The sequence below is a fragment of the Schistocerca gregaria genome, chromosome 6, assembly GCF_023897955.1.
Source record: "Schistocerca gregaria isolate iqSchGreg1 chromosome 6, iqSchGreg1.2, whole genome shotgun sequence".
NCBI lineage: Eukaryota > Metazoa > Arthropoda > Insecta > Orthoptera > Acrididae > Schistocerca > Schistocerca gregaria.
Window position 1 is genome coordinate 347,904,020 of NC_064925.1, and position 13,078 is coordinate 347,917,097.

At 38.7% G+C, this 13,078-nt stretch overlaps 1 protein-coding gene and 1 long non-coding RNA gene across 3 annotated transcripts in view; one reads left to right on the top strand and one right to left on the bottom strand.

Moving 5' to 3' along the window:
• Positions 1 to 709: 709 nt before the first annotated feature.
• LOC126279118 (uncharacterized) lies at positions 710 to 6,983 on the bottom strand. The gene is made up of 2 exons (XR_007550787.1): positions 6,764 to 6,983; positions 710 to 1,638 (listed from the first exon to the last, which is right to left on the bottom strand). It is a non-coding gene; the product is annotated as an uncharacterized LOC126279118 (long non-coding RNA).
• Positions 6,977 to 13,078, top strand: part of LOC126279117 (protein piccolo) — a 593,503-nt gene continuing 587,401 nt past the window's right edge. Inside the window, exons 1-2 of one of the 2 annotated variants that reach the window (XM_049979596.1) lie at positions 6,977 to 7,374; positions 8,117 to 9,439. In XM_049979596.1, coding sequence (XP_049835553.1) covers positions 9,015 to 9,439 — 425 coding nt within the window. In that variant the 5' untranslated portion in view covers positions 6,977 to 7,374; positions 8,117 to 9,014. The remainder of the gene's footprint in view (positions 7,375 to 8,116; positions 9,440 to 13,078) is intronic. The other variant, XM_049979597.1, reaches the window with a different exon arrangement.

Sequence of the window (13,078 nt, forward strand, 5' to 3'; positions counted from 1 at the left end):
GTCGTTTCCGCCATATTTTTGACGTCATGGGTCAAAGCAGACGGGTGGAATTGGACGTTCCATATTTCCCTGTGGAATGTGACCGAAGTTTAAAACTCTGCAATTAAGACCTTAATAAAATTAAGCAAGTGATGAGTTCTAGAAGCCATCAGTCAAACACACCTGAGGTTCAACATAGAGTGCCACAAAGATCTAAATTAGGACCACTTCTGTCCCTTGTACATACAAATGGAAACAGACAAAGACTAATATGTATGGAGATGACACAACTTTTCTGTCTATGAACCGTGTATTTGATAACCTTGTGAGTAGTATGAATTCAGCAAAAGAAAATGCAATATCATGGTTTAATGTAAATGGTCTACTGTTAAATGAGAGTAAGACCCTGAATATGTGGTTCAGTCTATCAAAGACTGTAAAAATAGAAAACAAAATGCAAGATTAACATGGAAGTCTCATGCTGAACACACAGTGGTTAGGCTGTCAAGAGTGATATATCTGCTGAAGAGACTGATGTGCTGTGTGACATTTTAATACGTAAGGATGGCGAACTTTGCTTTTTTTCAGTCGGTTTTAAGGCATGGGTTAATACATAGGTGAAACAACAAAAATATGTTAAATTCTGGTGATCCAGAAGAAAGCAATCACAGTAATGGCAAAAGTAGAAAATAGGACACATTGTAAACCACTGTTCATTAAATACAGAATATTAACAGTTATGAATCTATATTTTATTGATAGGTGTTAACTATATAAATGCTGAACTACCAAATTTAGGTGTAACGAATCAAAGCATGACTACAATAAAAGAATCTGCACTTCTCTGTTCTAGCTTAAAATATATAAAGAATTGTCTAAACATGCCTCAAGCATGCCAATCATAGTATTTACAAAAAAGTTAGAGAAATTGTTGTTAACGAATCCATTCTATTCATTAGAAGAATTTTTAGATATGTTCTGTATCAACTTAAATATGTAAAAATGCATTTTATAAAATTAATAGGCTAAGTGAACTGACAAGTCTGTTGCATGCAATAAAGATGAATGAAAATAAAGGATCTGAATAGTGAAATGTCTCCTGAGAATGAACAAGCACGGAACACCTACAATATGCAAATTTTACCACAAACAAACTAAAGACATCACAGAAAAATGAACAGTATTCAACAATGGCTACTAAAATGCTATGGAATATAGTGCTGTTTGTTAACTATGGTTAACAGCTGACACTGTATAGGGGTTGCTCAAGTCTTCCAACTACTTCGAATTAAGAGCAGGGATAACCCTTCCATACTTTTGGCCCACAGTGATGTAGTAATGTTAAAATAATGCTCCTGTCTTTTGACTGTCCAAACTTCTTTATTTTATATTGCTATCATGATTATTTTTTTTCCTCCCCCCATGAACCATGGACCTTGCCGTTGGTGGGGAGGCTTGCGTGCCTCAGCGATACAGATGGCTGTACCGTAGGTGCAACCACAACGGAGGGGTATCTGTTGAGAGGCCAGACAAACGTGTGGTTCCTGAAGAGGGGCAGCAGCCTTTTCAGTAGTTGCAGGGGCAACAGTCTGGATGATTGACTGATCTGGCCTTGCAACATTAACCAAAACGGCCTTGCTGTGCTGGTACTGCGAACGGCTGAAAGCAAGGGGAAACTACAGCCGTAATTTTTCCCGAGGACATGCAGCTTTACTGTATGATTAAATGATGATGGCATCCTCTTGGGTAAAATATTCCGGAGGTAAAATAGTCCCCCATTCGGATCTCCGGGCGGGGACTACTCAGGAGGATGTCGTTATCAGGAGAAAGAAAACTGGCGTTCTACGGATCGGAGCGTGGAATGTCAGATCCCTTAATCGGGCAGGTAGGTTAGAAAATTTAAAAAGGGAAATGGATAGGTTAAAGTTAGATATAGTGGGAATTAGTGAAGTTCGGTGGCAGGAGGAACAAGACTTCGGGTCAGGTGACTACAGGGTTATAAACACAAAATCAAATAGGGGTAATGCAGGAGTAGGTTTAATAATGAATAGGAATGCAGGTAAGCTACTACAAACAGCATAGTGAACGCATTATTGTGGCCAAGATAGATACGAAGCCCACACCTACTACAGTAGTACAAGTTTATATGCCAACTAGCTCTGCAGATGATAAAGAAATTGAAGAAATGTACGATGAAATTATTCAGATAGTGAAGGGAGACGAAAATTTAATAGTAATGGGTGACTGGAATTCGAGTGTACGAAAAGGGAGAGAAGGAAACATAGTAGGTGAATATGGATTGGGGCTAAGAAATGAAAGAGGAAGCCGCCTAGTAGAATTTTGCACAGAGCACAACTTAATCATAGGTAACACTTGGTTTAAGAATCATGAAAGAAGGTTGTATACGTGGAAGAACCCTGGAGATACTAAAAGGTATCAGATAGATTATATAATGGTAAGACAGAGATTTAGGAACCAGGTTTTAAATTGTAAGACATTTCCAGGGGCAGATGTGGACTCTGACCACAATCTATTGGTTATGACCTGTAGATTAAAACTGAAGAAACTGCAAAAATGTGGGAAATTAAGGAGATGGGACCTCGATAAACTGAAAGAACCAGAGGTTGTACAGAGTTTCAGAGAGAGCATCAGGGAACAATTGACAGGAATAGGGGAAAGAAATACAGTAGAAGAAGAATGGGTAGCTCTGAGGGATGTAGTAGTGAAGGCAGCAGAGGATAAAGTAGGTACAAAGACGAGGGCTGCTAGAAATCCTTGGGTACCAGAAGAAATATTGAATTTAATTGATGAAAGGAGAAAATATAAAAATGCAGTAAATGAAGCAGGCAAAAAGGAATACAAATGTCTCAAAAATGAGATCGACAGGAAGTGCAAAATGGCTAAACAGGGATGGCCAGAGGACAAATGTAAGGATGTAGAAGCTTATCTCACTAGGGGTAAGATAGATACTGCCTACAGGAAAATTAAAGAGACCTTTGGAGAGAAGAGAACCACGTGTATGAATATCAAGAGCTCAGATGGCTGCCCAGTTCTAAACAAAGAAGGGAAGGCAGAAAGGTGGAAGGAGTATATAGAAGGTTTATACAAGGGCGATGTACTTGAGGACAATATTATGGAAATAGTAGAGGATGTAGATGAAGACGAAATGGGAGATACGATACTGCGTGAAGAGTTTGACAGAGCACTGAAACACCTGAGTCGAAACAAGGCCCCCGGAGTAGACAACATTCCATTAGAACTACTGACGGCCTTGGGAGAGCCAGTCATGACAAAACTCTACCAGCTGGTGAGCAAGATGTATGAGACAGGTGAAATACCCTCAGACTTCAAGAAGAATATAATAATTCCAATCCCAAAGAAAGCAGGTGCTGACAGATGTGAAAATTACTGAACTATCAGTTTAATAAGCCACGGCTGCAAAATACTAACGCGAATTCTTTACAGACGAATGGAAAAACTGGTAGATGCAGACCTCGGGGAGGATCAGTTTGGATTCCGTCGAAATGTTGGAACACGTGAGGCAATACTGACCTTACGACTTATCTTAGAAGAAAGATTAAGAAAAGGCAAACCTACGTTTCTAGCATTTGTAGACTTAGAGAAAGCTTTTGACAATGTTGACTGGAATACTCTTTTTCAAATTCTAAAGGTGGCAGGGGTAAAATACAGGGAGCGAAAGGCTATTTGTAATTTGTACAGAAACCAGATGGCAGTAATAAGAGTCGAGGGGCATGAAAGGGAAGCAGTGGTTGAGAAAGGAGTGAGACAGGGTTGTAGCCTCTCCCCGATGTTATTCAATCTGTATATTGAGCAAGCAGTAAAGGAAACAAAAGAAAAATTTGGAGTAGGTATTAAAATTCATGGAGACGAAGTAAAAACTTTGAGGTTCGCCGATGACATTGTAATTCTGTCAGAGACGGCAAAGGACTTGGAAGAGCAGTTGAACGGAATGGACAGTGTCTTGAAAGGAGGATATAAGATGAACATTAACAAAAGCAAAACGAGGATAATGGAATGTAGTCAAGTTAAATCGGGTGATGCTGAGGGAATTAGATTAGGAAATGAGACACTTAAAGTAGTAAAGGAGTTGTGCTATTTAGGAAGTAAAATAACTGATGATGGTCGAAGTAGAGAGGATATAAAATGTTTCTGAAGAAGAGAAATTTGTTAACATCGAATATAGATTTATGTATCAGGAAGTCGTTTCTGAAAGTATTTGTTTGGAGTGTAGCCATGTATGGAAGTGAAATACGGACGATAACTAGTTTGGACAAGAAGAGAATAGAAGCTTTCGAAATGTGGTGCTACAGAAGAATACTGAAGATAAGGTGGATAGATCACGTAACTAATGAGGAGGTATTGAATAGGATTGGGGAGAAGAGAAGTTTGTGGGACAACTTGACTAGAAGAAGGGATCGGTTGGTAGGACATGTTTTGAGGCACCAAGGGATCACAAATTTAGAATTGGAGGGCAGCGTGGAGGGTAAAAATCGTAGAGGGAGACCGAGAGATGAGTACACTAAGCAGATTCAGAAGGATGTAGGTTGCAGTAGGTACTGGGAGATGAAGCAGCTTGCACAGGATAGAGTAGCATGGAGAGCTGCATCAAACCAGTTTCAGGACTGAAGACAACAACAACAACAACATCATGATTTTGGCCTTAGGCGTTTATCAAGTACAACAATGCCTGGTATAATTAAACTTTGATAAGTGACGTCATCGCCAACACTGGTGTAGTGTTATGTGCATGTGGCGGTTCCTTGCAAAATCATTTTTGGCTTAGCCTGTAATTTATGTTTACTCTTTGTTTTTCCAGATATATTATTCCATTCACTTTGTCATTTGAATTCCATTTTGTCTTCTGGGGTATTTTAAAGCTAATCAAGTGAGTCTTGCTAACCCACAAGAATCCATTGGACAGTGTGAACCAGCATAAAGATAAATACTAGATCACCAAAATGGGTGGCAGACAGGCAGCAAACATGTTTTCAAGCTGTAAAACAATTGGTCCATAGAATGAACATCAGTACAGTAGTTAGATGTGCAGTTCACATGGTATGAAAATATACTAGGGAAATTACTGGTAAGCCATACATTTCTTTGATTTTGTATGTATAACCCAACTGAACTGGTCTTGACAATGACTTCACTTAGCAAAATCTTGTGCCGAACACTATTGTGCCTGACAATATCTTAAGGCCTAAATCATGATAGTGATATAAAATAGTTTGTACAGTCAAAGGGCAGTAATATCATCAGAGCAGGGAGCCAGTATGAGAGGAAGGGGGCGGGGGGAATGTCATTTTTTCTAACAACACTACAAAAGCCCATATATATTAACATTAGAACACACATATGTAAGTCAGAGAAAGATCATTTTAAAACGAATTGCGAAATAACTTGTGATATGGTAAGAGATATGCATTTCACAGTAGATTTTGGGGTAGTTATGTCCACCAAGAAATTATGTAAAATGAAATTACTCGTTATTACATAGGCCTATCCTTCATAGGTTCAATTCAAGTTCTGCTCGTCATTTCATCATTTCAATCACCCAATGTATATTAGCCGAAACAGCAAACAACTTGCAACATTGCTGGAATCGAAATGAAAATTGCGAATATCACAAAAAAACATTTTGGGTTAAAACATTATAATGTCTCCACATTGAAAAAAATTTGTAATATTACGTACAAATCGCCATTACGTTTTTAAGTTAACTACCTTAAAGTCAAATTGACATCTTGTTGCTGTCACAAAACTGAAAATAGTTGGTAGGACTGCACAGTTATCTTTTAATCACCCAGTGCCTGTTTGAGAATGTTGCCGAATCAAATATTACATTTTTGCAAACCTTGCGTGTCATTGAGTAATAGTACGTCAAAATAACAAGACAGGCTTATTTCCACGCCTGTTGTATGGATCGCCATAATTATCCCTGTAACACATCTACACTCAGCCGTCGCTTGAACATTAAATTCCACCGATCTCATATTATTGCCACATGTGGGATATCAACGGTATTCCCTGCAAATCATGCTTCATCGTAATTTTCTTATATGTGCTTTTTCCACAAACGTGTTTCTTCAACGTTCAGTACTTCGATACTCGATGCTGATATTCAAGAATTCCTAATTTCCACCTGAGGATTTATCACAAAGTATCAATGACTGCTATCACATTTATATTTCACAGCAAATTTCCTCTACATCAGCACGTGCTCTGTTTCTCTAATTTTTTTGAACTAGGTAATCCAGTACATATTCGTATTGTCTGCCGTTAAAAACAATACCCTACACGCCATTGGGCCTCTGGATCGCCGAACAACTAATACAGCACATTCTGGCTTATTTAGCGACATGCAGCCTGAACAACCAACATCCATCTGAACTGAACTTCTAACCATATTCCGATCAATGTACCTTGATAATATCTTGACCAACCGTGATTCGTCACATGACATTTTTGTTGTCATCGTACACACAACATAACAATCTCAGTCATCTCGAACCAACAATGGCAAGAAGTTTGGTGGAAACTCCATTAAGTGATTCAACTTTTGAAAAGGCAACCAGATAATTCTACTCTTCCGACTATAGCTAACAATTAATAATGACCTCTCTTCCTCCATATTCCAAACAAGACCTACGATACAAAGTAATGAAATTTTGCAGAAAATGGAAGTAACGCACATAAAGTATTTCCATATTATCACTATGAAAGACGTGAGAAATACAAATAGTAAGATGAATTTGATAATTACTATAATTCAAATAAAAACCTCCACAACAGCCAGTTGAAAGTAAGGCAAAGGTTGCTGTTTCGCACTATACACAACGCGAAGCACCTGTTCAGGTAAATTGTAGAAACCATGTAAGTTAAATTTTTCTCGCCGTTTGTCTTCATCACAGCATTCCTTACTGAAATCTCACAGAAGACTCATAACACAAGATAAACACAACTAGGGCAATACTACACAGCTCCACTGCGCATCATGATCGTCAACATACATTTCTCCAATGCATTATGGGAGTGAAATTCTGCTAATTTCTAACATGGCCGCCTTGTAAGTGTAGTTACGGCGCTTAAAGCTGTGTGTTTGTAAGTCGTCAATATTTTACAGTTCTGCGCTTTAATGTGCAGGAAAAAGTAACAGAAACCATCTGTGAAATTAGCCATACGTTCTAAAATTGCATACATAGGGTTTTCAAGTATAATAAGAACCGGATAACAACAGTGATTTGTATTGGACGTATGGAAGGTTTACGAAAGATAAGGTTCGTGTAAGAAGTGTCGAAAGTCAAAAAGTGGTGTGTTCCTGAAAATGATCGCAAATATGAAGTTACGCTTGTGGCTGGCAACAAAGGATACGATGTACGTGTATTAATTTATGTCATTTACTTTGTTGATAAACCTCACTGAAGAATGTATTGACACATTTGTAACCAAACACATTTCATGATAATCGAAACGAATAAACAGTTTATTGCTTAAAAGTTTGGTAATGCTTACAGTCACTGAGGTTCAATTATTTCATGGAGTGCACAGACGTTCGTACAATTGGAATCAAGTTTATTTTTTGTTGTTTCTGCAGAAATGTTTGAGGAAAACTCTGTCATCGTGTCAGCGTTGCTCCTGATAAACATTGTGTCGTGTTTACGTAGGTGATTTACCTAGGCAACATATTAGAAAGCAAGTTGAAGTTCTAATAGGCACTGCTTCGTCAACGTCAACAAATGCTTTTCTTTCAAGAATCGTCATGATGTATGGAGTGCGGACTTACGTCGAATAAAAACATTAGCTATTTTTGCAGATATTTCGTTATCATCTTGTAACAGTGTTGGAACAGTGTCCAGACTATTTCATAAAGTTGCACCAAACCTATATAAACAGGTTTTCACCCGCATTTGACCATGAATGTTAGTTTGATTATTCGGCTTATGCACGTAGCTGGAGCTACGCAGAGGTGTCACATATTTGAATTTGAAATATAGAGAAATGATCGGTGTTCTTACGGTTGTTTTTCCTTTACGAAAAAACTGTCGTTGCCTTTTCGATACAGAAGTCGATTATGTGTAGTACGTGCATTAATTACCCCCGTCTTTTTGTTTTACAGGTCGTTGGTAATGATGATATAATCATCATGTACGAGCACCCCTCTGGTCTGCACAGATGCCATATCCCAAACTTACACCGAAGAAGAAAAAATGGAAAGAAATTGGGAATAATATTTTTCTTGAAACTTAATCCATCTGATACAAGATTCCATATAGGCTCAGTTTCTCATTTTCCAAAAGGCTGAAAACTTTTTTTGTGACAAATAAACCGCTGTTCTCAAAAAGTATAGAACTTAGTCACTGCAGTTGTAATTTAATCTGTGATTCTGTTGTTAGTTTTGTGCAAGAGCTGGTTTTATACCTAGTGCTGTGAAATATTTCTCTAATAAGAAAATTTTCTTTTCTGCAACACATTTTTATCACAAGTGGTTTGATGTTTTCACATTGTTCAGGCATAAAGCAATAGAATGTTATGCAGTAATTTCTAGGTGTCTGTGTTTTTTTGTTTATTCAAGAAATATTTCCCATTGATTTTGTTTTATTAATGAAGGTTTGGTGCTATAGAAGCAATGTTTATACACCTATGATGCTGTGAATTGGGATAATGTCAATTACTCTTGATCACTGCACCTATGTTCACAGTTAAGTAATTGTTCACAGGCTTAGATTGTCTGTGCTCCAATGTTGGTGAATACTTAATAACAGAGTATGTTGCAAATATATTGTTTACAGGGTCTGTGTTATGCTCTGAGTTGTGTTGATTATTGTGTTAGATTTCATCAATACAGAACTGTTTTTGGTTGTACCGTGTGTTGTAGGTATAGCTTGATTCGTTTTTAAAGTGATTGTGTTATGTGGAAAACAAATCTGTTTTATGAAGAAGACTACTGTTGCCTAGTGATAGTGAAGAATTGTGCTGAAAGTTCCTTCAGTGAAGACACTGTGCTACAAGATTAGATGAAATTAACAGAAATGTATATAAAGAAAGAACCAGGGTCTGAAGGGCCTGCAGTCCCTGGTGATGATCCTCAGAGCCGTGTGTGTTTTGTGTGTGGAAATGTTGGTCATCCAGAACATTTCTGGTTGCGATCAAAGCCTGGAGCACCTGGCGAAGCATATTTCCCATTTCTGGAATCCCATGAACCTCCTGCAGGCTACAGAGATCATGTAGTTGCACCTGATGGACTGCGAGCGTGTTGTTATTTGTGCTACTCACTGTTACTGCAGCAGTGGGAATGTCATGAAAGAGATGGCACTCCACATTCACGCCGTCTATATTGGCTGAAACGTTGTGACAATGGACCATATACGGGTGCTGAAATGGCTGTGCAAGGAGAATATGCTGCACAGGTTCTTGGACTCAATTCTGATGCAACATCTAGGTGAGAATTTGTACTTTTCTTGTTCATAGTAGTTTTAATATGTTTATAGATTGTTTTGTGTAACTTACTGTAATTTTGAATATAACACATGAGATGCAGTCTCTAACGTGAGAATGTTCCCGCCCTGTTTCATTTTGGTGACCATGATGTCCAGCATAGCGCAATATCTATATTAGGCTGGAAAGTGACAGTTTGAACGGAAGTTGCAAAGTTGAAAAATCTGAATATAAATTGTGATGGTAACCTACTACACTGTAGTATTGCCAGTGTTCTATGTGCGTTGTTGACAGTATTTCCTACATAATTGGAATATGTCATTGATACATTGAAACCTGCTTTATGATTGGTTCAACTACTTCCAGTTTCAGACAGAGTTCATAACTGTCAGCATTTGCTTTAAATTTAATACCCTTTTTTTTTTATACATAATTAAAGATCACAAGGTAAACTCAGAAGCATGGTTTTATTTAATAGAGACATCTCAGGCAGGTTTTTTGATCCAGATTGTGTTCGTACATCATACATCAGCTGTGGAAATATACTAGGGGAAGCCATACTGTGTCTTACTAGAAATTTGAGCATACATATTGTCTCTGCTGTGTGGCCTACAGATAATTGTCTATTACCTTTTTCCATGTCTTCAATTTCTGTGCCAGCCCCAAGAATAGAAGCCTTCCATGTTCTTCAGGACTGTTTTATGGTTCCCATACTGCATCTCATCCATGATTCTTCAGTATCTAATATGATAAGAAGTTGTAACATATGAAGACAAGGTGAACCAAAATAACCAATCAATGACCAGATAACTGCAACTCTTTCTTTCCTTTTAGTTGTACATGGAGTAATTATATAAGGGGCGTTCAAAAAGACATGAGCTGGAGGCATAATTACAGAAACCAGTACCTGTATGTTACAAGTATTGACCCTGCCAGTTGAGACACTTGTCCCACTGTGACAAAAGGCAGTGAATGGGAATCGACCAAAGTGTCCGATCCCACCCGTCGGCTTTGACCCGTGACGTCACAATGGAGCGGAATTTAGTTTGTGAGGGTGGCGTGTTTGTAGATGTCATTTTGACGTGTTTGGTGGTGCTCTCTGGTGGTTGTGGCGATACCTGTAAGACACCGCTAGCCCACGCCTCTCGCGGTGTGTGTTTAACCCCATTTAAATGATGCGCCAAGCGCGCGCCCAGCGGCTGTACGATTAATTAAATAATCGGCGGGCTAATCACAGTTGAAATCTCTGGTCCAGAGGGACGTGAAGAGGCTGTGGTCCAGAGAGAGAGTGGAGTCAGTTGAGTCTTGTTCAGTCTTAAGAGTCAGTCGAGCTAGAAAGTGTCTTGTGAAACGATCATTCTGTGGATAATATTAGTGTGATGATTTCTTTTATATGTGTTGTGTTGTCTTCTTCGATGAGTAAAAAAAGAAATATAGGTAAAATAAATTTTTGTGATGTCCATCAATAAGTTCATTCCAGTAAAAATAGAACCACTTCCCTTCACCTTTATTCACCCTTTTTTCTTTCTTTCCTTTCAACAAAACAAAAAAACAAAAAAAATTACCACCCTCCTTTTTTTTTTAATTCCGGACATCACATGGTGTATTGGTGATGTTTTTAGTTTAGTTTGCAAGCGTGTGAATTTTGATAAATTGCTTTTTTTATGTCTTTGGTAGGTATGGATATGAGTGATAGGGTCAACAGTTTTCGGTTCTCGGCTATGGTGGGGGTCATAGCGTTGTCTCTAATAAAATTTCTTCGACTATTCAGATTTTTGGATGAAGTCGTGAAGTGCCCAATATGTGGCTGTGAATGTTGGTATTGGTATCGGGAGATTTTTTGAGGTATATAGGTCAAGGGAAATGTTAGGTCCTAATTTATGGGATCGGGAGCTGCTGTTGAACTATATAGGTCAAGGGAAGTGTCCGATTCCAGATGATATTGTGTTTAGTGGTATTTGGGGAGTTTTGTGATGTCGGTTTTGTACGGGGGTGGGTGTCTAAATTTGTTTATATTTAGTTTGTCCCCATCCAAAAAAAACCTATTTCCTGCACTTGTCCCGTTAGTGTCATTAGGCTTTTTGTGGAACGTGTGTGTGTTTGTTTTTCGATGTATTTTCATCCTCATAATGTGTATGTAACGACTTTATATGCGCCATATTGGAATAGTGGTTTATGGTCATTTCCGTCATATTTGTGACGTCAGGGGTCAAAGCAGACGGGCGGGATTGGGCGCTTCCATATTTCCATGAATGGCTCTCTCATAAAATTCCCAGGGCTCCGATGTTAATCAGTTCCGCACGTGCAGCTGGATGTCGTTATCCGAGGTGAATCATTTGCCTCTCTGAGCCTCTTTAAGTGGGCAAAAAAATGGTATACTCACAGGGAGAGAGGTTCGCATTGTGTGGAGGGTGGCCAAGAACCTCCCATTTGAATTGTTGCAGGAGTGACACAACTGTGTTGGCTGTGTGAGGCTTTGCATTGTCGTGGAGCAGAATGTCCCATAGGTGAGATTGCCTGGTCATGTTGATTTGATTGCTTGGCGAAGTGTGGTCAAGGTTTGTGAGTAATACTGGGGATTCACTGTTGTCCTGTGCTGCAGGAAGGGAATCAGAAGGGGGGCCATCTTAGTCAAAGAAGAACATCAGCATAACCTTTCCAATTCACCTCGGATGGCGAAGTCCAGCTGTACGTGTGGAACTGGTTAACATCGCAGCACCAGGAATTTTATGAGACAACCATTCACTGCCTTGTGTTACAGTGGGACAAGTGTCTCAACAGCCAGGGTGAGTACTTCTAACATACAGGTACTGGTTTCTGTAATTATGCCTCCAGCTCGTTTCTTTTTGAACACCACTTATAGTATTTTTAAAATTACTGTATCTTTTAATGATTTACCATTATGCAGGTCTTATCAAACACCAAATGTGCAATCAGCTGCCAACACTGTAACTTTGCATTAGAGGTTTATTTTGGAAAGTTGGTGTATCTCTAGAAGCAAGGAAAGTTTTCTCCTGGTTGAAACCATCATTAGGAGTTTTATCCTATGTACTTGACTTACTTCCTTTGCCTGGTGTTACATGATGTTGTAGAGAACACATTTTTTTAGCTAGTGTCAGTTCATCAGAAATTCGGAATGTTATATTCGAAAATATCTGCTACACACTAAATCATTTGCCACTCTATCGAACAATATTGCTTTCGCTACTTTGTGGTCGTCCTTGTTTAAGTTAAGAATGTGGCCAGTTTTGCTCCCAACATGTTTTTCATATAAATTTTGCTAACTTAAGTGTGAGATGTGACATTTGTTTTGGATGGTGTGTTGACAATTGTTTTGAAGTAGCTAATGAGGTAGTGGCAAGTACATGCCATCTTTTATAATGATGAGTTTAAGCTGACCACAACAAAAAAGGACAAGCACCTAGAAGACATGGTCGACTCTCAGAGTGACTGTGTACACATATGCACCAGTGGTGGGTGTGTGAATGATTTAAAGAGTTGCTATTCTCTGTGACAGGCTGGATGGCCACCAGATTGCATTAGTAATGGTCAAGTTTAGTGTTGGTATCAGGCCTGTTAAATTATATAAGGGTCAGATGTTGAGTCATCGCTGTGAAGGACACTCATGTGAGACAGTATTTCC